This window comes from Asparagus officinalis, chromosome 5 (genome assembly GCF_001876935.1).
Source record: "Asparagus officinalis chromosome 5, Aspof.V1, whole genome shotgun sequence".
Classification (NCBI taxonomy): Eukaryota; Viridiplantae; Streptophyta; class Magnoliopsida; order Asparagales; family Asparagaceae; genus Asparagus; species Asparagus officinalis.
The window spans coordinates 122,287,864-122,314,411 of NC_033798.1; the positions used below are offsets into that span (position 1 = coordinate 122,287,864).

At 38.5% G+C, this 26,548-nt stretch overlaps 2 protein-coding genes and 2 long non-coding RNA genes across 6 annotated transcripts; 3 read left to right on the top strand and 1 right to left on the bottom strand.

The window, feature by feature from the left end:
- LOC109841039 lies at positions 1,033 to 7,082 on the top strand. Its single transcript, XR_002247126.1, has 4 exons — positions 1,033 to 1,245; positions 3,841 to 3,898; positions 4,043 to 4,177; positions 6,647 to 7,082. It is a non-coding gene; the product is annotated as an uncharacterized LOC109841039 (long non-coding RNA).
- LOC109841038 (putative multidrug resistance protein) lies at positions 7,153 to 15,835 on the bottom strand. Of its 3 annotated transcripts, none has more exons than XM_020409893.1 (9): positions 15,546 to 15,835; positions 15,410 to 15,464; positions 15,147 to 15,325; positions 14,291 to 14,748; positions 13,155 to 13,695; positions 10,764 to 11,212; positions 9,604 to 10,063; positions 9,008 to 9,408; positions 7,153 to 8,917 (listed from the first exon to the last, which is right to left on the bottom strand). In XM_020409893.1, the coding sequence occupies exons 1-9, from the start codon at positions 15,801 to 15,803 to the stop codon at positions 7,930 to 7,932; spliced, it is 3,789 nt and encodes a 1,262-aa protein (XP_020265482.1). In that variant the 5' UTR covers positions 15,804 to 15,835; the 3' UTR covers positions 7,153 to 7,929. The 3 variants fall into 3 exon arrangements, with proteins under 3 accessions (XP_020265482.1, XP_020265483.1, XP_020265481.1); XM_020409894.1 differs by having other exon boundaries at positions 9,604 to 10,013; positions 10,720 to 11,212; XM_020409892.1 differs by having other exon boundaries at positions 15,147 to 15,464.
- LOC109841040 lies at positions 15,767 to 18,124 on the top strand. The gene is made up of 3 exons (XR_002247127.1): positions 15,767 to 15,879; positions 16,002 to 16,108; positions 17,790 to 18,124. It is a non-coding gene; the product is annotated as an uncharacterized LOC109841040 (long non-coding RNA).
- Positions 20,513 to 26,433, top strand: LOC109841041 (RNA-binding protein 25). Its single transcript, XM_020409895.1, has 6 exons — positions 20,513 to 21,174; positions 22,735 to 22,786; positions 23,809 to 23,904; positions 25,627 to 25,691; positions 25,788 to 25,970; positions 26,067 to 26,433. Exons 1-6 carry the CDS (start codon positions 20,812 to 20,814, stop codon positions 26,127 to 26,129), a joined length of 822 nt encoding a protein of 273 aa, XP_020265484.1. The 5' UTR covers positions 20,513 to 20,811; the 3' UTR covers positions 26,130 to 26,433.

The following is a 26,548-nucleotide window of genomic DNA, read 5'->3' on the forward strand; positions in this document are numbered from 1 at the left end:
TTTCAAAATATTTGTAAAAACCGACCTGGTTTTAGCCTCAGCGCTGAAACCAGGTCGGTTTTTGGAAAAAAAGTTTCCGAAACTTCACGGGAGTTGAACTCCCGTGAAGTTTCGGAAACTTTTTTCCAAAAACCGACCTGGTTTCAGCGCTGAGGCTGAAACCAGGTCGGTTTTTGCAAATAAAACTGAAATAGGTCGTTTTTTACAAATAAAAAACCAAAAGGGTTGGTTTTGAAAATTTGTCCGGTGAGCATACACTGATGTCCGCGTACAGTAAACGCGGATGTCCCGCGTCTATAAGAGCATCTCCAACAGCTTCCCCAAAATGGAGAAACAAAAGTCATATTCTCCAAATTATTTTTGCTCCAACTCCAACAGCTTCCCCATTTTAATTATTTTTGCTCCAACTCCAACAGCTTCCCCATTTTGAAAAATCGCATTTATTACAATAATAAAGCTTTCCCCAAAAATTTGGAGAATGCTGCAGATTTTACAATAATAAAGCTTTCCCCAAAAATTTGGAGAATGCTGCAGATTTGGGGAAGGCTCCCTATTTTTTTCCCCTCCTTTTCTATTTTGGGGAATGTGATGGGGAATCTGTTGGACCAAAAAATATTTCAACAAGATGGGGAAGGAGATGCTCTAAGGGGGTGTTTGGCAATCTGAAAGTGAATTTAAAATATGTAAGTTACTTTTTTTTGTAAATGACTTTTACATCCATGTCAGCACGCAAGTGAAATACAATGTTTGTTTGAAAAATTAAATTATTATCGAAAGTGCAATGTGAAGATGATGTGGCAAAATAAGATTAATTAGAAAATATAATTAAAATTATTTAATTAAATTAGTTACTTTTTTGTCACTTTCATGTGACTTCACCACTTTTTTAGGGGAAGTCAAAATTGCATTAAATCTTATGTGACAACTTTTTTACATTTCACTTTCATAACCACTTACATGAAAACAAACACCTTAATTGTTAAATAAAAGTAACTTCCTCACTTTCATCTTTCACTTGCATGCAAACAAACACCCCCTAAATACGCCCAAAATGACACGACGCAGCGTCATTCCCTTCGCGCTCTCCTCTTCCCATAGCCCTAATTCCCTTCAGTTGCAAACCCTAGAATCTTCTCTACTTTCTCCAATTTTCAGCGAGAAACCGTGATCGGGTCGTTGATTCTTGCTCTCCAATGCTCGGCCCCATCTACGAGTTTGCCCGCCGTCAAGAAATTTCTCTCTCAGGTTAGATCTATCTCTTTGTTTTAAGAAAATCTAGCGCATTCGAGTCCTAATTGATTTCGAGTAGGTTAATCCTAATTTGAATATCACTGTGAGATCGAGGTAACTCAGAATTCAATAAGTATGCGTGTTCTAATATTCAAGGAACTCGATCATTTATGCTTTTTGGAAAATTTCTTTTTATCAAAATGTGAAAACCAATGTTTTTCTCTATAATATTAATATTAGATGTATCAAGAGTGAAGAGATAGGCTTTAAGATGAGAGAGAGAGAGAGAGAGAGAGAGAGAGAGAGCAGAAGAGTAGGGACTTGGTAATATTAGGTGGATCAAGAGTGAAGATCAAATAGTTCTAATAACCAACGAGGTATACAAGAGAGATGAAGGAGTTACTTTAATAGTTTTTTTAATAATAACCAAATAGGTGAGCAACATAGTAATTTGATTGTACGGTGCATAATAGAAACTATAGATATTGTCGAAAAATTAAGATTAGTGAGGTTAAAAATGCTATAAAGAAAATGAAAAGTGAAAATGTCATAGCAGGACCGGACAATATCCCTATTGATGTTTAGAAATGTCGTGTTGACTAATTTATTTAAGGCTTATTGAGACAAAGAAAATGCCCGATGAATGGAGGATTAGCATTTTGATATTAATATATAACAATAAAGGGGATATACAAACTTATTCAAATTATCGGGGTATTAAATTTATGAGTTATATTATGAAATTTTGGGAGAGGGTAATTGAGCAAAGACTAAGAAAGATGACAAGTGTATTTAAAAATCAATTTGGTTTTATGCCCGAAAAGTCAACTATGGAACCTAATCATATATTGAGACGGTTGATGGGGAGATATTGAGAGAAGAAAAAGGAGCTACATATGATTTTCATTGAGCTAGAAAATGCTTATGATAAAGTGCCTAGAAAAGTAAATGTGGTGAGTTTAAAAAAGAAACATGTATCTGGCATACATATTGATATGATTAAAGATATGTATGATAGGGTAATAACTAGAGTAAGAACAAATGAAGGAGAGACTAAATCGTTTACTATTATCATAGGCTTACATCAAGGGTCGGACATCTTTTTGCATTAGTTATACACTAGCTTATTAGGCATATTCAGGATGAAGTCTTATCAATGTTACATTAAACGCTAGGCGCTTCTAGGCGTCGGACTTGACGCCCAACGTTTAGTCGCCTAGGCGGGCGCCTAAGCGGTTTCTGAGCGTTTTTTTTCTTTCTTCATTTAAGTGGTGGTTGATAAGATTTTGCTGAAGGTCGGAGGAGGTAGTGAAGGTGTTCATATTTGAAGGTTAATGGAGTTTGGAGGACGTGTAGGCTACGACACATAAAATCATAATCAAGGCCTGCAAGGTGTAATCCACGTAAGCAGACAATGCTCACCTAAACGTTCGTAGTATCTAGGTGGGCAGCCTAAATACCGCTTAGGCACTAGGTGCTAGTTAGGCGGCCTAGGTACCGCCTAGGCCTAGGCATACGTCTAAGCGGACTAGGTGGAGGTTTTTTAAAACAGTGAGTCTTATGGTGTATGCTATTTATTGATGATGTAATATTAGTTGACAAGACTAAAATTAGTATAATATCTAAAATGGAGGCAAGCTCTTGAAACTAATGGTTTTAGTATTAGTAGAACAAAACATGAATGTATGAAATGCATATTTAGTAAAACTAAAAAGACAAAAGAGCATATAATACATATTAATGGTCAATAAATATCTAGAAGTAGCCACTTTCGTTATTTACGATCAATCATCCGTCATGATGGTGAGATTGAGATGATGTTGTCCATATAAACAAATTAGGATGGTTAAAATGGAGTAGTACTTCAGGAGTCTTATGTAATCGTAAAATACCTATATAACTAAAGGAAAAGTTCTGTAAATAGTTTTATGAGTAACAATTCTTTATGGATCAAAATGTTGGGCAATTAAAAAATAGCATGTGTAAAAAATGAATGTAGCAGAAATGAGCATGTTACGATGGTCTAGTGGGTGTACATTAAAAGATAGAAAAAAATGAGTACATCCGTTATAAATTAGAGATTGCTCTTATTGAGGATAAAATGAGAGAGATCATTATGCTATGTTTCCCTTACGTTGCATTTGGTTTGACAATGTTGTGCTCATGAAGCTGAGCATTGACAGTGCTGCGGAGAACCCGTAGTGTGTCTGGCAGCATGTGAAAGATTAACTTGCATTAAATCAATAGAGGCAGGATGCTATAGCTACAATAGCAGTGGATATATTTAATATTTGTTTATAAAAACATGTAGATCTTTGTTTAAGCGACACCTTGCTTATTTCTTTACTAGCTAATTTGAGTTCTCCAGATCTAAAATGCTCATCACTTGTCAGGCACGATCAGAGGGGTTGGACTACATCTTCTACATGAATAATTTCTTCAGACTACCTCTAGCTTTTGCCACTGTTTTACTTAAATGTATTTGTTTTTGGTAGAACTCTTTATGTTGTTTCAAAAGAAACTTTCTTGCAATATCTGTATGCTGATAAAGTACTTTGTGAATCATTTAGCAAATGTATTCTTAAGTTTCTGCTGATGTGAAACACATAGGTGGTGCTTTGCCCAAGTTGGAGAGAATCCGTGTCTACTTGGCATAAATTTGGTCCAGGTCAAGAAAGTAGTTTGTACTCTCACTTCTTCATCTTTCTATTAATTATAGACACTTTAGTGATGCAGGTAGGTTTTTAAAGAGGCTATCAATTACAGTGTAGATAAAGACACTCATGGGCCTCTCCTCATGGTATACTTGCAGGGTAATATTTAGAACAAATCCTCTTTATAAGCGCAGGGAGCAGAATTCCTATGGCTTCCCTTTTTGAACCGTAACATCAACTTGGGGACAGCCAGAATAAGCTGTACATATCAGCTTCACGATTCCAGCATGTTAGTAAGTGCTGATAAGAATTTTATTTCAAAGAATACAATCCTCAGGTTGCTATCTAATTAAATATTGTGAAATCCAAGTAGCAAGGACACTATTAATGAAATATCTAGCAGCATGTTAGTCTCAAATGATGCTATGTTTTCAGTGTTTCTGGCATGATTGCGCTGTTTTTAAAAAATATATGCTCGACAAAATGTCATTGACAGAGTTTAATTGTAGTAATTTAAACGATTTATAAAGTTTCTACCATAGAGTAAATTTACTACAGTTTAAATAGGTATCCTCTTTTCTTACATAACAGCAAAGTGTATATAAATTGTAACTCTTGGGTGAATTGAGGTCATGTTACTGCTCTACATACTTTATATAGGAAGACTTTCTTGGCATTGTTTATATCAGTTAAGTCAAATGTTTTATGCAGCATCAAGTAGTTTATGTTTGGTTTTTCTATGTTAATGTAATTTCTAAATTATGATAGTTACTTCGAAGAGTAAAGCTGGATATTATTCATATCGCTTGAGTGCTTTTGTGTTACATTCACCTTGGCCATTTGGCCCCATCTCATTCCTTCTCACCTATCGTCTTCTCCTGTTACTTCTATCTCTAGTCATCTGACTGGTGCTCGTCTGGCCCTATTTTTAATTTATTATTAATCATAAGGAACCACAACCCTTTGCCATGACAGTCAATCACAGGTGTCTTTTGGGACCTAGTTTTTTCAGGCGTTATGACCCCTGACTGAAGTTATGATCATCAAGTGTTGTTGAGACCCTGGGATGCTAGAATATAAGAGGCAAGACTTGATAACTAGGCTGTTACATGTATGAAAGGAAGAGTGGATATAGTATGTGTCTATCAGTAGTGAATGCAGGGCAGGTGAGAAGTTACTATCATATGAGATATCAAATGTTAAGAGGTAAGAAAGTATATGATAAAGGAGAAAAGATGGTACAGAAGATCGATGATTTTTATTCTCGTCACTATGTTTTCCATCTGAAGATGTTTGAGGAATGATGCTTAATCTGTTTATTCTGGAAGGGGAAAAGCATTTAATCATTGATAAAACATGCATGATCCTGGTCGTACGTACTGCAGATTAGGATCTCAACTGGACTTCAACAAGCTCAGTCCAGATTCATGAGATGGAATCCTAATTTGGTGGGCAAGGAGCAGATCCTTGAAAAAGAATTGCCTCCAATCTACTTTAGTTTATTTTATTTTTTTCCTTTTTGTTTACTACACGAGAGACAACTTCTTTGTATAGGGCTCAAATACAAAGATTATGTTGGTCGTCATGCCAAAAGACATTAAGAAATGTGTCCAGTTGGAACTAGTTGTTTCTCACCTTTTATACCTTGATGGCGTTAATGGGTTGGAATCTGACTTGGAACTAGTTGTTTCTCACCTTTTATACCTTGATGGCGTTAATGGGTTGGAATTTGACTGGTTTTGGAAGCATGAGAAGAAATTGTGTAGAAGAAAAGAAGAAACGAGAAATGGTGACAGTGGCAGTGAAAATGATAAAAGCAAGAAAGAAGAAACATGGGAGATGGAGGAATAGGTAGGTAGGGGAGGGAGAGAGCCTGGTCTCTCTTTAAAATTACATGAGACATTGGGAGGAAGAGAAAAAGGTGTGCCTCTACTTATAGCCTATGAAACACCAACACGCGAAACTTGGCCCCGAGTCCGTGTTCGACGCGTGTCGAACGCGGACATGCGTTCGACACGCGTAGGACACACGGTCAACGCCTCTGACACGAGTCAATGCCCACCCCCGACTCGTTCCCGACACGGCTAGGATTCGCGAACAAAAAAGAAAAACTCGAAACCCAAACCCAAACCTTAATTTCTTCACTTACCAGAGTCCCGCCGCCGCCACAATCCCTTCTCTCTCTCTCTCGAGATCGGCTCCCCCCCCCCCCCCCCCCCCCCCCCCCCCCCCCCCCCCCCCCGCCACAATCCCTTCTCTCTCTCTCTCGAGATCGGCTCGTCCTCGCCGACTCGTCCTCGTCCTCGTCGACTCGTCCTCGTCGGCTCGTCGTTGCAAGGTCAGTCTCTCTCTCCCGATCTCTCGATCTCTTCGTCTCTCGCTCCCGATCTCTCGATCTCTTCGTCTCTCTCGACCGATCTCTTCATCTCTCTCTCTCTCTCTCTGATTCTCTTTCTCGATTGATCTCTTCGTCTCTCTCTCTGGATCTCTTCATCTCTCTCTCTCTGATTCTCTTTCTCTCTCTTTCTCTCTGAATCCGTCTCTCTCTTTCTCTCTCTAAATATACATATGAAGATTTTACTATTTTCACGTGAATTTACTGTTAATTAAATTAGGGTTCTATTTAATTAGGGTTATTGTTACATTTTAATTTACTGTTTTCTGTTAATTTACTGTTAATTAATTAGGGTTCCATTAATTGTTGTTAATTAATTAGGGTTCCATTAATTACTGTTAATTAGCATTGGCCGCAAATCTTCTAGGTCAACCTTATTCCTCTTCTTGTTGTGAACGGAATTAGAGTACGTATGGTTTCATTCACTCCTTAAAGAGGAACAAGCTAATCCCGGCACGTGTAGAGGATCTTGTTTATGTTCACACCAACTTTCGTTTACTTTCGCGAAGTTCGGAAGAGTATATGGAAGGGGAATCAAGAATGTGGGATATTGGTGGAGATGCCTTTGACTCATTTCAAGGTGCCGACATTTTAGATGTTGCTGCCCTTTCTCTTGACGAGCCCACGATGGAGGCCGTTATGTTTGAGGAGGATGAAGGAGTTGAAGCCATAGAACGATCTTTTTGATGTTTCAACTTGAGAACTTTATTTTAAGATACGCTTCTGGTTGTAATTTTTATATTTTTGCAATGTTAGTAACTTAATATTTTGTAGCCATGGAACTAGTTGCAACTTGATCTTTATTCTCTTGTAATTTTTATATGTTTGCAATGTTAGACTTGTTAGTAGCTTAGTATTTTGTGTTTGAGGATTACATTTTAGTTTGTTGTTTGAATTTTATAAATTTATCTATATAATAATATTATTATTATTAAAAAAATCTAGTCATGTCCTATTTTTTGGGGTTTTGCCGTGTCCGTGTCGTGTCTGTGTCGCCGTGTCCGTGTCCGTGCTTCATAGCTTATAGCAAGAGTCCAATCTTGGTTTTGTAGAAATTAGCCTCCTCACGTTTGTAGTTTAATCTTTTAATACCGTGAACCAGCTGCTCTTTTGATTGGAGAATATGAACTAATGGCATGCTTTGATGAGTATTCAAAAGTAATGCAATAATTTGATGGGTTAATTTGGATTTGAAGGGCATGATTGCACTGGAATCAAGAGTAGGAAGATGTATTTGTTCCTCTCTTATTAACAAAGATGCTCAAACAGAATAAAGTGAGAACAAGTTGATGTAAAGCAACAATATTAGTTGCCTCACAAGTATGACCTGTTTCAACCAGCAGTAACTTAGTATTAGAAAATTTTACTCGTTTCTTACACAAGCTTAACCGTGTGTTTCTTAGCCTTGTGTTTATCAAAAGAAGATGTCACCTTTTTACATTTTTAAACTTGGGCTTTTTAGTATTAAAAACACAACAGAATCCTTACCACTTTGGGGAATGGATGGGTTCACAACAACGACGAAATAAGAAAAATATACAAATAATGTTTATGTTCTTTACATTCTTGAGAAAGTTGAATCCCAAGAAAATAGAAAGATGCCTGGAATGGGATTGTGAGTTAAGAATTAAGGAAAGTAAAACGTGTTCACTATGTTGCAATTGCATTTGAGTCATCCTTTGAGCATTTCTGTAGACTGAACATTTTATAGTAAGATCCATTGTTTCCCTTTGCAAGGAGGGACTCATGGGTCCCCTTCTCCACAATTTCCCCATTCTCCAATACTGCAATGAGGTCACAATTCATGATGGTGCCGAGGCGGTGTGCAATAACTATGGATGTCCTTCCCACCATTACATGCTTCATTGTCTGCTGCACTGTCTTCTCTGACTGGACATCAAGTGCACTAGTTGCTTCATCTAGTAGCAATATTGCAGGGTTCTTTAGTATTGCCCTTGCAATTGCTATGCGCTGCTTTTGCCCCCCTGATAACTGCCCCCCTTGAACCCCACACCATGTGTCATATCCATCCTTGAGGCTGCTGATAAAATCGTGAGCATTAGCTTTCCTTGCTGCTTCTTCCACCTCCATCTCTGTTACACTCTCTGCACCATATGCAATGTTCTCCCGAATACTCCCCATGAACAATGTTGGTTCTTGTCCAACTAACGCAATGTGTTTCCTTAAGGAGCGGAGATGGTATGACTTTATGTCTCTGCCATCGATCTTAATCATTCCTTGTATCGGGTCATAAAACCGCTCAATGAGCCCAATTATGGTGGACTTACCTGATCCACTCTGCCCAATCAATGCTAGTGATTTTCTGGCTTCAACAGTGAGGGAAAATCTGTTGAAGATTATAGCATTTGGCCTTGTCGGGTATGCAAAGGTGATTTCTATGATATTCACACTTCCTTTTAGTTTCTGAGGACGGAAGCCATTGGGATCTTCAGGCTTGATGCGAGGTATCCGATCAAGCACATTAAAAACGGAGCTGATCATGGAGGCACCCTTGGCAAGGTCAGTTGTCATGCTGCCAGCATCAGCAATGACTTTGCCGGTAGTGAGGAGGATTATAAATGTCTGGAAGAAGGACTTGGAGTTGATGTATCCTTTGAAAATTAGATGGCTCCCATACCTGTTAGGATAACAAAAATCCAATTGTTTATATTGTCGTATGTGTTGGCACTTGCAGTGCATTTGGGTTGGTTTTAGGACAGAAGCTTACCAGAAGGCAAGGGCCCAGGTGCAACGCATGAGACTCTCTGAGATGCCGAGGGAAATTCCTGCAAACCAGGATTGGTGGATTCCCTGTTTGCTGGGGCCTTGCTGAGCTACTTCAAAGAGGCGCAGAATGCGATCTTGGGAGGAAAAGGCGGTGACAGTTCGGATGTTGGATACGGCCTCAGCAGCAAATTTGCTGCTATCTGACTGGGTCTTGGTAGCTTTACTGGATATGCCCTTCAGGAGAACATTGCGAGCATAATAACAGGAAATGATAATAGGCTGGAAAGCAATCATCACGAGGGCCAGACGCCCGGAAATCATCAGACCCATGGTCCATGCAATAGTGACTGATGAGAATATTTGCAGGGGGAAAGCAATCCGATCACCCACTAATGATCTCAGCTGACAGTAAAACAATTTTCATTCTAGAGTTTGTTAGAATTAGATAAATTAAATTAAAGTTATAATGTAAGAAGTGGCTGTTTTTGACAGCTTTTCTGCTGGCAATTTTTGTTTGGTTCCCTCCTTAAATGAAGCCCAAATAATGTCTCTTTTCTGGAAAAAGAATATGAAACGAATAAGTATTCTCATACTAACCACATAAACATCATTGGCCATTCGAGAACAAATCGCTCCAGTCGAGTTCCCCTCCTGATCGAACCAGTTAACTTCAAAAGCCAGTATCTTGGACAACATTTGCTCCCTTACCCGCTTGGTTAGATACTCTCCCATCACCCCAAAGTTGTAGTGCTGCACAGTGTTGACCAATAAGGAGAAGATGGAAAGTAAAACGAAGATGAGTGAGTGGATCCTGGTTTGCCTCTTGATCTCATCATGATCTTTTTGAAAATAGACAGATATCAGACTTCCCAAGGTGAACGCAGCTGATGGCTGTATTCCCCCAAACATTAGTGCACTCAGGCACCCGCAAACTGCATTCCTCCACTCCGGCATGTTCAACATCAACAACCTTCTAAAGGATGGTAGCGAAGAGCAATGGTCCCAATCTCTGGATTCGCTAGGATTCCCTTCCAACATCGGTGAATTGTTGAAAGGCCTATCATAATAAGGAATATTATTTTATTAAGTGTATGAATACATTCTAGAGTTGATAAAGGAAACTGTTGCAAGTTCCGACCAACGTTTGTTTTCTGGTACAACAATCCTTCCTTTTGGGAAGTTTCTGTTCTGAATCATGTGATGGACCACATCATATGGCAGATCATCAAGGAATCTGTTGTAAACACAAATAAGTTTTAATTCGAGTTTCATTGAATCACCACTTGGATTTTTCAGGCGCCAGAGTTTGCGTGGAATAAGGTTCTACCCCAAGTGTCTTCATGATTGTTGATGTTAAGGTGTATTTAGTTAGGAGTTGGAACAACAAATGCTTGCGCAACATCATATTGTTCAAACTCCTACTGATGGAACACTCTTTAGTTAGAATTTTGTTCAACACCCTAGTTTTTTGGCCTATTTTGTTGTTGCAACAATCTTTCAGTGTTGCAACAACATCTAACTAAACAAGCGTTTTGAAATTTGGATATAGTTGGAACAAGATGGGGTTCCAACTACACCTAACCAAATGCATCCTTAGTGTATTATCTTCACGAGTTCACCGTGGATATCTGGATACAAGCAATGGTTCGACATTAATGCATAGATCAACGTATAATATTAGTCTCTGGTAGAAGTATTTGGTCCATGTTTAACTAAATTCAGTATGTAATACTGATTTGTGCAAGCAGTTTGCTGACCTCAGTGAGCTGAATGTTGAGCTTCCGTGGCTTATTCTTTTGATGCTGCTGTCACTAAATGGGGTGGCTGGTGCCATTGCTAATGAATAAGAAGCTGCTCCTCGTGTTTCTCTCACGATTCTTGTCTGTTGCAGATGAACAAGGGACGAATAGAGGCTGTTACCCTTACATACCAGGTCATCGTGGGACCCAGTTTCCACGAGCCTGCCTGCCTGTACCACTGCAATTATGTCAGCACTTTGGACGGTGGATAATCGGTGTGCAATTACAATAGTGGTCCTGCCAACTGAGGCCAGGTTGAGTGCTTGTTGGACTATTCGCTCAGATTCAGCATCCAAAGCACTTGTAGCCTCATCAAGTAAAAGAATCTTTGGTGACTTCAGTATTGCCCTAGCGATTGCTATCCTTTGTTTCTGACCTCCAGACATTTGAATCCCACCCTCGCCTACCTGTATATATCAAAGATATGCCCCTATGTAGGTTATCACAGATAGAACTGAAGGAGTAAGTCAGCAAAATAATTATAGATACATGGAAGCTCTGAGCTTGGAGGATCTAGGAAATTAATGCCTGAAGTAAAAGAATTCTGTCACCTGAGATGTAACATGGTTGGATGACCTAAAATACTCTCTGTTATGTGTAAACTTTGTTCATTACATTAAACATTCTTACTAGATGACCTCTAACTGGAAAAACATAGAACACATAAGTTATAGTTTTATAGCTAAAGTGAAGTTTTCTATGGACACATATTGAACTCGGATTGAAATTTTAGTCAAGGATCAAGTTCTTAGCCCTCTAGGTCACAGAAGGTTTGTATTTGTTGATGGTTGACAGTGAGTTCAGAGCCACTCAGAAAGTGGTGACTATCCATCTTATTAAGTGTATCCCATTTCCACCAGTAGTACACATAAGTTATAGTTTTTATGTTTGACCTGATAGTCTTGCTTGCCATTGAATTATCAAGTTTTATACTTTGGTTGCATTCCATAATTAGGACTTCGAAATGTAGGCAACGTTTTCCTTCTTTATTCTAGTTTTTCGCTATTATTAATATTTCATTTTTCAGCTAATCCTCCTACACCTAAGGGCTTGTTTGGATTGAGGGGAATGAGGGTGAAGGGAAGTTAGGGGAACCATTCACCTCCATTCACCTTGTTTGAGAACACTTAGGAGGTGAAGTTAATTCACCTCCATTCACCTTGGTTCCCCCCCTAATAGTATAAAAATTGTTACCCCCCAAATTGGGGTGTAACCAAGGGGAAGAGAATTCCCTTCCCTTCCCTTCCTTTCCCTTCCCTTCCCTTCACTCAGTTTCCCTTAACTTCCCTTCACCCCCACGAATCCAAACAGGCCCTAAGGTTCCATTATAGCAGTTTGAATTTGGCTATCAGTTGTAAAGGAAATCTAGCTTTTCCTGGTCATGCTTAAGTCCCCTATTGCAATCAAAGTTAATTGTTCTTGAGATGCATCAGCTTCATCTCCCTTTTGAAAATAAACCCACATTTACTGTTTGCGATGACATTGCCATCTATACTGATGGTTCATTTTTGTAATATCTTGTTCTTCGATCTTAAAATTCCATTAAACTCTAATGATATAACACTCATGATAAACTTTAGAACTAGTTATTCTGATGTCAATCATAGATACAAGTGAAGACATAGCATAGTCATTAGAAGATGGACTGAGGATAGAATTTGTGGGTAGAAGTTCTTGGGTTTTGGGTTTATGATTGCCCACACCCAATTAAAGGCATATAAGCAGATAGGGCCCACAGTTGAGAGTTGAAGCAAATTAGTCTTTGATGACTCTCATTTGATGGGAGAAATGTGTCAACAATGTTGGACACCTATCATTTGATGGAATATAATACACCTCAATTGGTTTTCATTTGATGGAATATAGCAATTGATGTTTAAGACTTGAGCACAGGAGATAGTCAGCAGTGTTGCTCTTGTCGTCTAAGCTGCTTTTTAACCTATACCCGATAAATTGGTTTGAAAGTTCGGAAAATAAAATATTTTTTTAAAAGAAAATTATCATCCCGAAGGTTAAATATTTATAATACACCTCCTAAACTGATAAAAAAAATCTATGCAACCTCAATGAAAAAAATTTGAAGAAGTTAAATATGTGCCATCAGCAACTTTGGACCTTGCCTTTTGTGTTCATTTGCGGTAAAATTATACCTTACAGATACGTTTAACTTTTGGGGTTTGTTTGATACCAGGTTTTCCAGAGGAGGTTAGGCGCAAAAGAGAGAGAATCTGAGTATCTGATAGTGGGATAATATCAGCATTTTAAGTTTGTCCTAGACGCCATAGGCATGTCAATAATGAGGACTCATTTTGATTTGTGTACAAGTTATGACTAGTTAAGATAACTAACTTGTGTGTCGTATCCTTGAGGCAGCTGAGAGATGAAGCTGTGGGCATTGGAGGCCTTAGCAGCTGCCACCACCTCCTCCATGGATCCGTCTTCTTTTCCGAGCAGTATGTTCTCCTTGATAGATGTAGCGAATAGCGTTGGCTCTTGGCTCACCAATCCCATCTGCGATCTTAACCATTTGAGGTTAAGCTTTCTGATGTCTGCACCATCTACAAAAACCGCTCCTCTTGCCGGGTCATAGAACCTCTCCAACAATGTGACCACCGTCGACTTGCCTGACCCACTGCTACCGACCAGTGCCACCATCTTCCCAGCCGGAACCTTCAGGTTGAAATCCTTTAAAATTTTGGTCTCAGGCCTAGATGGGTATGAGAACTCTACTCCTCTGAACTCCACTTCTCCTCTAACATCCTCTATAATATCTCCCCCTGTGCACTCTGAGTCAATTTTCGGTACTCTCTTTATAACCTCTGCAATACGTTCCCCAGCTGCGGTCGCTTCTGCAAAATATTTCACATTGGAAAGGCCCGACCCAAATGCCCTGTTTCCATCCATCAAGAACAAGTCATTTTTTTTAGAAGCGTTATATGGTATTCTATTCGGAGTAAACTGCAGATAATCCCGTTCATCTAATTCCTTAGGCCCCGTTTGGCAAAGGGTTAATGAAGAGGGGTTAAAGAGAAGGATTAATGTACTTAGCCCATTTGATAATCCGAAGGACTAAATTATTAACCCGTTAAATAAGTTTTATTTTAGCCCTTATGATCAGTTTTAGTGTTTGGGAATAACAATGATTTTGACTATTTTCTTTATAATTAGAAGGGTTAACTCTTATTCCATCTAAATAGGAGTATTAGTAAACCCCTCATTTTGAGGGGTTAACTCATTTTAACCCCTCTAGAGGGGTTAACTTAACCCTTCTATATTTTTTATGTTTGGCAAATTATACACAAAAAAAAAACACCCCATCAAAAAAAAATGCACACGCACATACACACAATGAACTGAGGTGTTGTAAGAGGTACTAAAATAGTTCATGCGTGATAAGTGCTACCAAAGGTGAAGATGAGGAGGTTTATCTGCAATTTACCCTATTTAACTTCTATTTAAGTACGTAGATAAGTGTCGACGGTTACAGGCCACCGAGAACAATGCAAACTCCTGCCCCATGAATACTACCACCCTGACTACCGTGGTACATGATGAGGTGGCTGCCATACCAAGCCATGAATGCCCAGATCGCAAAGATGATTCCGTTGCTTCCGATCGCAATTCCTTTGAGGAGTCCCTGGTAGACTCCAAGCTCGACAGAGCTGTTAAGAGCTGTGGAGAACTCGGCCATGGTCTTGTTCTCTGCAACGAAGGAGTACACCGTGCGGATGGAGAAGATGGCTTGTTCAGCTATTGTGCCAGCTTTGTTGTACTCTTCCCTAATCCTTTTAGCGAGACCTATCAACATTCTCCCATACATGAGGCCTGGTATTATGAGGAGTACTACTGTAGGAAACGCCACGAGTACCAGTCTCCATTCAATGACGAACCCAACAAGGTAGCAGCCGAAGAATGTAGCAGTGTTTTTTATGAAGTCTGGCAGCTGCAGAATAATCAACAAAACGAGCAAATTTCACCCAAAAATAAAAACCTGAAATTTTCGTTGGAACCCCCTCCTTTATACGTTAAAGAAAAACCTCCTGAACTTTCGGTATTCAAAACCCGTTGAACATGATGGATAGAAGGTCTAAACTATACCTTTATTGGTAAAAGTGAAAAGTGTTTAGGGAAAAATTGCCCAGAACATTTCACGTGCGAAGCACATGACAACTTAAACAAACTGCCGTGAGTCATGGTGTTTTACGAAGTACAAGGAGTTTTGTCCAATTTAGTTCAGGGGAATTTTGTTCAAAACCGCCGCAAAGCTCTGGGGCTATGTGATTACCCACAAAACGACGCTTGAAAGTGCGAGAAAGAAAGGACAGAGAAAGGGAAATTGACCTTTTCACCGAGGACATCTTGGATGACAAGACTGTCACTGGAAACACTGGTGATAACATCTGTGGTGGAAGTCCCTTCAAGGTCGAAGTACTCAATGTCCTGCCTTAGGACAGATTTAAGGTACCGAGCACGTATTCGCGAGGCCTGTCTCTGTCCTGTCCTTGTCCAGCAGTATCCCTCTGCAACCAGCGTCGCCAAGTGTAAGTAAGCACCATGCTCTAAACAAACACACCGGAAACAAAGAATGCCAAAAAGATCGATACCTAAGAAGGAAGCTAGAAATGACCAGCACGCCACGAGGAGAAAGTTCACCACATTCTGTAGCAGAAGAGGAGAATGTCAGCGTGCATATGCACGTATAGATGGACAGTGAAAGGAAGAGAACCAAGGCTAGCTCACCTTATTAACGTCGTGAATTGGAAGCGAGCCTGACGAGGAGAGTCCATTGCCCTTGCCCATATCGTTCATGATCTTGCTCGACATGATGAACATCAAAGCAAAGGAAAACCCGCTCCCCACGGCGCCCATCGCACCGAAGGTCATCAGCCACGCATCGACACTATCAGCACGCATAAATATCAGCCGCATGTCGCTCTTCCTTCCCGTCACGCGGCTGCTTCTGCCGGTTTCCTCCCTACTTTGTGCTTGCTCCTCCATCTCTTTCTTCTTCAGCCACCCCTATCTTTCTCAGTACTCTTGAGGATGTTTTTCTGCTCAAATTCATTCCTCAAAGGTGAGTTGTCTATATATACAGATGTCCAAGAATGCGGGTTTGAACATACCTTACCTCATAAAGTTTTGTCACTCCCGCATGTTTGTCTTCATGCTAATCAAGTTGTAATTTGATCTGTATAGGTACGTCCACTGTGCAAGGAGGAATATTCAAAAAGGCCGTGGTACAGTTTGGTTTTCCATTATCTCTTGGTTTGATTAGGGACGTCCGTACAAAACCCTCACAACTCGTACGATTGCTTCTACTACTCATATTTCCTTGCTTTAAGCAGCACTAAGGCATGCTGTCTATTTTCTAGTCTGATTTTATTAATAGGATTAAAGGAATAGTTTCGGATGGACCCTCGTAGTTCTATTGTTGCAGATAGATTGCCTGAGTGGTTTTTTTTCCCCTGTGTTTTGAGTAGTTTACCCTCCAGGAGGCTATTTGTTAAGATACAGTTTGCTCTTTCTCTCAGGGTAAAAGAATAAATAAATTCATTTAAGAGGTCTATCTGCAACAGTCGAACCACAAGGGGTCTATCTACAATTGGGCAATAGTATAGGGGGTCTATTTGCGAATAAGCCTTTATTACATCCATTATTGGGACTGTACTATTGATTATGCATGAGCCTAAGATGGTGAAAAGGACATGATGCACTTTGAGGAAATGCTCTTGGTTCTAGAAGGACGACTGACCAAATTGATATCTGGTCAGCGTTGTCTGCGTCAAGGGTAGGGGCTCTCAGTAAAAATAGGAGAACCTCGGACAAATTTTCAAAACATACCTATTTTAAAATTTATTCCCAAAAACATATATGTTTCCAACTTAATTTCAAAAACCGACTCAGTTGATTGAAAGTGGGTCGGTTTTTGAAAAAAAAAATTCACAAACTTCACGGGAGTTCAACTTCCGTGAAGTTTTGTTATGAGAAAAAACTTCACGGGAGTTGAACTCCCGTGAAGTTTGTGAACTTTTTTTTTAAAAAAACGACCCAATTTCAGTCAACTGAGTCGGTTTTGAAAATTCCTCCGGAGAACCTCTTCTACTGCTACTGATAAAAGCGTAAATTTATGGTGAAGTGGACATTTTCACACAAGTGAATGCGTTGTATGAAATCTACGGGGGTCTATATGCTCATGTCACGGGGATAGAAGTGTCTGACTAGAGAAAAGAAGCCCTCACAAATCAAGAAAGAACCGCGGCGATGCGCGTGGATTGCGCATTGTTTTGCCGAGTTTGCATCGGTGCCCACGATATTTGTTAAGGGGGTGTTTGTTTCAAATCCTATAATTTTAGGATATGTATTTCACCATGGGATTTGAAATCCATAGATAATTTGTTATGGGTTGGGATTCCTAAAACTTTGTTTTTTTCAACAATATTTTGTGATTTGGAATACTATAATTTGTAATATTTTTGTTTGTTTCAAACTTTATGGAATTTGAAATCCTAAATTTGTCTAACACTTTTGAAATCCACCCCCACATCCCACCCAAAAAAGAGGATTTCACAAATCCTTAAATATAATATTTTTTTATTATTTGGGGATTTTATATTCTAAAATTTGTTTTGAAACAAACAAGTTTTATGGAATTCTAAAACCAAAAAAAAACCCACTTTTTGATCCTAGAATTTGAAATCCCACCCAAATGCCAAATTTTTTTTGAAACAAACACCCCTTAAGAATGTGCATAATGTCTGCTTAATGTGTGCTATTGTTGTTAGCCTGGCTTTGTCTTGATCATGCAGTCTTAATAAATTTGCACAGATACGAAATATCAAGGCAGTTTCCTGTGCCAATTGAAGGTCTTTTGCTTTATGTAAAGCAACATATATATTCTACGTTATCACAGTTCCTGTTACTTTATTTACTTGAATATGATTAGTCTTTTTCGCTTTGTATAATAATGCATTCCACTCTCTGCAGCAGCAGCAGCAGCACTATGGAAGTGGCTCAGAGTACGTGGTTGATGCTAGCGAGGAATTTCGAGGTGTCCACCGGTAATGGGAGAGCTTTTAATTAAGTTGACTCTCGAGTCTATTAACAAAGAGTCTGTATTGTTTCGGCGAGGGGTTTCTCTTTGTATGCAGCATGCGATGCTTCCTGTTTTTGGCGAGAATTGCTACGTAAATGAAAATATAGTTCTAAGTTTGAAAAATATTTTAAGCAGAGTTTTTATCTTAAAAAAAAGATATTGTTGTATAAATAGTGCAGATTTGAGATCATGTAAAGCATATTCAATAAGGACGTGTTAGAGAATATAGCGTAAACACATTTTTTATTATAATTTCAATTTTCATTTTGGTTTTAGAAAAGATAGGCCTCAATATCTAATGCAAATTGAGTAGTTATATACTATGCACTTTGACTTCTGTTTTAATATAACAAAAAAATTATTGGAGAATTTTTTAAAAGAGACTCATTTAGGAAGATAATTAGCAAAATCGACTTCTTTTTTACCACATCATCTAGGCTGGCAAAAAAAGGTTAATTTTGCAAAATATTATGTTTAAAATATACGGGACTACTAGTCTCGTGTAATTAGTAGTCTGTAATTAAGATTAATCTATTTCTTACGATTTAAACGAGACTAAAAGTCATGTTTAAATAGTATAGCAGAGACGCCACCCTAACCTTTCCACAATCCAATGACCTCACCATTCTCCCAATCCAACACGAGAAAAACCTCACAAACCATCAACAACAGCCTCGATCTTCCCATTAATCCTTGATAAATCCTCACCAGCGACCTCAACATTCCCACAGTTCAACACAACCCCACCAAAGATCGCCCTAAATGCTGCCCACAAACCACAGCCGGCTTCATCGCATTCGTCCTTGCCGAAACCCTAACCACCTTCTCCAACCCCAATCTCGACCCGGCAACGGTGCAACCCTCCACATTGGAGACGTCGTGATCTTCCTATTCATCTCCTTTGGTCGAGACGTCGAGATCCTTCTTGAGGAGATTCATCGAGATGAAGGTTTGGATGATGTTGAGGCCGAGGAGCCGAGGAAGCTGAGGGATCTAAAGTTCTGCGAGAGTAGGAGGGATGAGTCATGCCCAATGGAGGAGAACAATGGGTTGAAACTCGTAGCTGCAATCAAAAGAGAAAATAAGGTTTGATTTTTTTTTTTCATAATTGTCAATTGCTAAATACACATGACTACTGGTCTTATGTTATCTAAACATGATATTTTGCAAAATCGACTTCTTTTTGGGCGGTCTTGATGACGTGACCAAAAGAGGTCAATTTTGCTAAATATTCACCAAAATGTTCGATTTTGCTAATTATTTTTTAAAATTAGTCTCTTTCAAAAAATTCTCCAAATTTATTTATTTACTATAATTCGAAAATAGACTACATAGCTTACTATCAATTGTATTAAATTTTATAATATGTAAATGTCTAAATTAACCATGGTGTATAGTAGTCAGATAAAAGAGTAGTCTTGTAATACCCATGTTAATGTGAGGATAAATGAGCTCGAATGGCGTAACGTCCACTGCTACCTCAGGAGCTGCCACCACTTTGCTGAACATCTCTGATTTTAGCCCACCAACACATATATATCCCCTATTGGCTCTGGGTCAGAACTTGCTTTGGTGAGTTTTTCAAAACTTAGTTAAAGATTATTTAAAAAAAAACTAGTTATAGGAGCTGCCACCACTTTTTCTTTTTTAACATTAGTCCCCAAATTATCTTAATGTGTTAGATAATAGTCTTTTTGTTAGGTTTACGTTCAATACCCCTAACCGATCGTTTACTTAACATAATCATATATGGAGAATTACCTAATTACCCTCGCACTCTCTCTCCCCTTCTCCTCCATGTCATCCCACACCGTCCCCTAGGGTTGCATTCGGTCCAAATACAACTTATAAATGATACTTATCATATCCATACCCGCTTACCCATCATGGATACATATATGGTTATGGATAGACCTCGTCAAGAAAAATTCATATCCATATCCGCTAAAATTGAATATGGATATGGATATACATGCGGATATGCATGTAGGAAAAAATGGATATGAGTCGACAAAAGCGTTCTTTAATATGTTCGTTATATCTGAAAGGCTAAGATTAGACATCTTGATCATTAAAATTAATCTCAAATCCATAATCTAACGAATAAAACTATTGTAATTGTATGACGAATATGTATTCGGATATCCAGATATTTCACTACAAAACCATATACGTAACCATATCCTATTAGTCATATATTTGAGTGATCATATTCGTATTCTAACAAATATGATTGCGGATATTTCCTCATATTGGGATACACCTTTAGGGTGCGTTTGGTTGTAAAAAAAATGGGGGATTTTTTTGCTGAAAGCCTGCCAAAACGTTTAGAGACGTTTTTACAATAAAGCCTATCAAAACTGACGTTTTGACAGGCTTTCAGCTGACAAAAACCCTCTTTTTTTTATCAACCAAACGTGCCCTTACCGTCCCCACCTATGGCGGTATTCTTTAAATCCTTTTTCCATTGACTTATCTAATATTTTGGAGATGGACTGGGCTTTTACTAGTTTTGGGCCTAGATTCCAAAGTATTTGGGCTCATACTGGATCAGATCCAAAAAAAATAAAAAATAAAAAAAGTCCCCAATTCCTACCCGAATCTTAAGAATCAAAGCACCAGCCCATTTCCTGTATCCAATGGAGGAAGAAAAAGCTGCAGCGTACTACGACGAGCTCACGCGCAAAGGCGAAGGCGCTGCCAAGTTCAAGCAAGGCCTCGGCTTCTCCTCCTCCTCCTCCTCCGATCCCTTCTCTAGAAAACCCTCGCAGTTTTCCCTCTCCAGCTTCGTTCGCGCCTCAAACTCTAGCTCGACCTCTGCCGAAATCAGCGAGCAAAAAACCTCAGATCTGCCTTCCTCCAGCCCTAAAAGAGACGATCGAGAGGATCGAGCGCGCGTTCTTGGTAGTATCCATGATAAGCTCAGCAGAGGCAACAGGGCGATCGCCGGCCGAAGACAAAGAAAGAGACGATCTTAGGTATTCGTCGAGAAAGAGTAGGGATAGGGATAGAGATAGAGAGAGGAGGAGGAGCCGGAGCAATACGCCTCCTAGGGTTTCTCGGCGCGATCGAGATAGAGGTAGAGAGAGGGATGGGGATCGAGATAGGGATCAGGGTCGGGATCGAGAACGAGATAGTGGCAGAGAGAGGGATCGAGACCGAGGTAGAGGTAGAGACAGGGATAGGGATCGTGGTTTGAAGGAGGGGAAATCAGGAGGTGGTAAGAGTTATAAGGGAGTGGATTATTCGAAGATAATTGAAGGTTACGCTCAAATGGTAAGGTTTTTATTATCTTTTGATTTAAATTTTAGTATTATGCTCAGTCCGTACTAATAAAAAGTTGTCGCATTGTTTGAAGGATGTTGTTATTGGAGCTTAATAATATGTGTAAATTAGAGTGGTTATTAAGAAATAAAAGTGATTTAGAAATTCTTTTCTTTTCACTAAATGCTGACCCTAAGCTAGTGTCAAGAAAATGGCTGTTGCTGTTAATTGGCGATATAACCAATATTATGCATACAGTTCTATGATCTAAATTACATTTGTTTTCTTTTATAGGGTTTATAATTTTTGTTTGTAGCCGATGTGAAATTAAGTAATTGCAGAAGCAGAAATGAATTTACATGCTGAAGTCTCTTTAGCATTGATGCTCTTGAGTAGTTACACTAAAAGATAGGATAAGAAATAAGCGCATTCGTAGTATATTAGAGATTGCTCTCATTGAGGATAAAATGAGAGAGAATCGACTAAGATGGTTTGATCATGTACAATTGAGACCTCTTAGTGCACTGGTTAGGAAAAGTGATAATATCATAGTTAATGGGGGCTAGAAGATCTAGATGTTGACCTAAAAGAATTTGGTTGGAAGCAATTAAGAAGGTTATGATTATAATTAACTTAACGGAGGAGATGTCTTATAATAGAATGGAATGGACAAATAGAATTCATGTAACCGACTCCAAACATTTGGGATAAAGGCTTTGATGCTGCTGCTGTTGTTTATGCTCTTGAGCCATTGAAATGAACGACAGTTATGGATAATCCTCTCCAAGCATTATGGGGTGATTAATCCCAACATTTATTTCTGCAAAGAAGTGTAGTAAACTGGTCCTACCCAAGACGTCTAACTTAAACCTGCATGCGTATGCTGACAATGGATTGTCTTGATAAGTAGTATTGGATGGTAGTTGGAATAGGAAATTTTTTTGCAGATGTTAGAATGATTGGATAGTTGTTAGCTGTCAACGTAGATTTTCTTCATTTCTACAGAAAGGTTGGGATTTTACTTCAAGCTGGTGTTTATTGTAGAAGCCTAACTAGTATATTTTTGTTTCTGCAGGAGCTTTATACTTTAAGATTGATAAATATGGCTCTAGATTTTGATGGTAGGCTCATTTTTATCCACAATTCCTGAATTTCGTGCCAAATAAGAAAGGGGCTATGCTTTGACATATGGTTCTAAGAAGTTTCACTCATTTCTATTGAATCGAGGCTTCTTCATTTAGAGTTTGCTCCATATCACTTTGGCGATAGTTTTTCCAATAGGTTTCACATATTGTGATTCCCATTTAGACCTCATCAGTAATCTCAATGTGGTCATCAGGAGCCTATTGCAATCTATGACTAGTTTTGTCAGTACACTATTGAACCGCTTGGATATCTAAGTGAGGATATAATTTCAGCTGAATATGTTTGGCCTTGTTTTAGTTTGACATCTCTGCGTACCTGCTAGTTTAAGTGTTACCTCTTTTCTCCTTGTTTTACTGGGAAAGACATTTGTTGTCATTTTCTTTATGATTGTGAGTAATTATGATAATATAACTGTTTTCATTACAGATGCCAGCTGAAAGGGTTAAAGCAAAAATGAAGCTTCAGCTCTCACAAACCGGTATCTTACTGTCCTCTTGTTTTTTATATGCAAAAAAAAAAATCTTATCTCTAAAGATTCTGTTAATATATCTCATTTTCCTTTCTCCATTGTGGCATAATATTTTTCTATCTGCATGCATATCCATCTTTTACTGGTGTTCCATTCAAAAGAAATTGTTCTGATCTTTCAGCACTCTTGACCTGTTAATAGATACCTCCGAAGTATGTACTGATTAGAAACTTAACATAGACCTCAGTTGCTTCACTTGTCATTTTATATTCCCATTCTGATTCCCATTCTGGTGCTCATGTTTTATCAATCTTTTTTATGCTTTAAAGTACGTCAAGAGTCCATCAGCATAATGCAGTTCCTGATTGTTAACAACTTTCTTGGTTTGTATCTTTCATCTGTTAGAACTTTAAAAGGTTATTCTACCCATCCTGCTCATTAAGTTTTCCTGAGTCATGATCAGGATGAAGCAAACATGCGATGTTATGTCAGCCAAGTATATTCCAGACTTCTTAATTATCTACATACCATGTTTTTTTTTCTTTTCACTGTGATCTAGTGCTTATGCATTCTGATTATATTATAGAAGTTGGGGGCGGATTCCAGGATAAGTCCAATATTAATAGATGTATATATGTACAGCAATAGTAAAGAGTATCCAGTACTTCTTGTTGTTTAAGCTTAATGTACTTACGTCAAATTGATAATAAACCTGAGTGAGTTAACAACAAATTTGTATATTATATATACGTATTTGTTCAGATACCTGATTCAAAATCTTGTTCTGATAAGTCTGCTGATCATAAGTTTGGACCATATGTTTCTATTAATACTATAATGCAGGATTTATTTTATTGCTTTCTTTGCCGTCTTCAGGAAAAAGCTTTGTACGTTGTACCACCTTGTTGTTTTTTTTTTAACCATTTTCTTTCTGATAGCATGTGCTGTATGTTGTAAGCTTTGGTCTACCAACAGTAAGAAGGTATGTTTCTCTTCTTGTGAATAATGTCATGAATGCTACTTGAATGCAGCTGCGAATGATACAGCTATTGGCACGAGCTCTGCGTGGGAACGTTTTGATTTCAATAAAGATGCCCCTCTTGATGATGATGATGAAGAAACTGAAGGTGAATTTTACTTCAACATTGTTGACATTTTTGTCTTATTTGTCGATTTGTAGACTATAAGAAAATCTCCATTGGAACTAGTCAGCAGGCATTATATGACCTTCCAGTGTTTATTCTCATTTCCTGAGTTGTGAGGTATTCTGTTGGCCTTTTTTTCTGGGTTTACCACAGTAGAATTGAAAATTTCAATATTACATTTTGCAGAATTGTACCTTATACTAGTGTTATCGTCAATGAATCAGTTCATGATTTGCATTCAATATTCCTAGGATTCATCTTATTATATTAGGTTAATTGTGAATAGACCCTCTATAGTATCACCCGATAGCGAATATACCCCTTCTAGAGTTCTAGTTCTATTTGTGCCAGTCTATGTTACTCGGGTACTTCTATAATGAAGCCGTACCCGTACCGGACACATACCCGACACTTTCTCGTACCCAAACTTCATGGACACTTCTTGAATATATGCATGCATTTATTACAACATGTACTCAATTATACGATATATGTGTTAATTTAAAACACTTGTCAAAGACTTCCTGGACGTAGAGCTTACACTTCACATCCGTCTTTTGAAACAATGAGATACGGGTTGGATTCGTTTCAGTCCATAACCAAGTTTAAAACTATATAGTTAATGGGTCGTTTAGATGTCTAGTAAAAAATGAGTAGTTTACAATTCACTATAATCAATATGATAAAAGAAACTCAAAAATATGATCGGAATTTTAATTCTAATGACACATGAAGGGGAAAAATTATTTTATGTACAGTATTAATTCAATATATATGTAGTCGTGTCCCCGTACCCTACATTTTACAGTTTTGCCGTGTCCCATACCCGCACCCGTATCCGTACCAGTACCTGTGCCCGTTTCCATGCAACTTAGGTACCAGTAGACCTCCTGTAGTACTGGCCCAAGTTCTAGTTGTAGTTTTATTAGTGAACTTTTTTGACTCTTTTAAAAGTAAAAAATAATTAGCAATTGGATGTCTATCCTCACCAAGGGGTCTAGCCACCTCCTTAAAATATTTTTAATGATTTTAAGAGTTAAAATTAGGGGTTCTATTCGCAAACATAAAACTATAGTAGGTCTATTTGCAATTGGGTGACGCTACAGGGGGTATGTTCGCAATTAAATATTCTTTCAATTGCTTTAGTTAGCCCAAGACCTTTGAACAAGCCCCGACTCTTCAAGTTTATAACTAACTATTTGTCATGATTTGTGGCCGAGTTCCATTAATATATTTAAACAAGCAATTGCTTGATCAGTTGGAATATTCTGTTTTCTTCCATATCTTTCTGTAGTGCTGAATCTCCTTTTTTACTAGCATCGAAGTATCAATTAGCTTTTCCTGGTGCATATTTTGCTAGAAATTCTTCCTCTTGTGAAGTTGTTGTCCGTAACTATTTTGATTTAGGATAACCATGCCCAATATTCAGTCTAAAGAGTTGTAAACTTGTTGGGTTTACTTCCATTTCATTTTTGTGTTTTCTGCTAACAAACCTAGTAGAAGATGTAATAACTCACATGAAGCTCTTTCTTGCACAACAAATGCAAATTGCTGTCAGTTTTGATATAATAATTCTAGTAATCATGTTAGTGTAAATTTCCCTTTGCTATATTGCCATAAGTACCATCTTAAATTTACCTTTTCTTTTCCCTTCACTCACAATTGATGCAACATCCTTGTACTAATATTCCGTCTGATAACCAGTGGCTGAAGATGACATCTCGGTTGTCAAAAATCTAGGTAGAAGCTTTCGGTTTTCTGCTGTAGAGGTAACAAACCATAACCAATGTAGCATTTTCATGATGATTGGAATCATTTTCTGAAACAAAATTAACCTCTTTGTGCATGAACATTTATTTGTATAGGCAAGACGAGAGAAAGAAGTTCAGGCTGCCCATGACCAAGCAATGTTTGGGGCACCAGTAGCAGCATCTTCACCAGTAAACGATTCTCCTGAACCAGCTAACGAGGCTGAGGAGGATGAGAATGATGCAGCTGTTGGTAATAATGGAAATCATCTCAACAGCAACCCCCTCTTAAGTGACAAGGTAAACCCATCCTTTCTTCCTTCATTTGTTATTGTCAGTACACAATTACATGGGCAATGGTGGAATAAATTATCCTTTTCTATATTCCCCTTATAGGTGCTCTCCCTGCAACAAGGTTCATGGCGAGATAGAGCTCGGAGGATTCAAACTGGATCGTAAAAAAAATTGAGCTAAAATGGGGTTCCTAAAGCCTGACCAATTCTGCCTCAAACTCGGAAGATTTGTGTTTGCACGCTGTGTAGCGTGTATACATCTTATGAAGCATCAATGAAGGGATTCTTCTCAATACAGAGAAAATGGCAGCGAAAGAACTGATCGATAGGAGTAGGATTTTGTTTATTGTGGTTATATTTCCTTTAGCTGTATATTTCGCATGATGCTCTGCTGATAACCGGTGGAAGTGCTTGCATTCTGTATACCTTTGCCGAACTTTAAATCCATAGTTTTTTTATGTTGCTGGTTCTACAGGGCTCAAGGTTTCTGTAAGCCAGCGGTTTTGCTTTGTTCTGTGGGTTGGCTTTTTCATCGTCTCTCTCTCTCTCTCTCTCTCATTTTACTGGCTACTAATATGCTCGGCT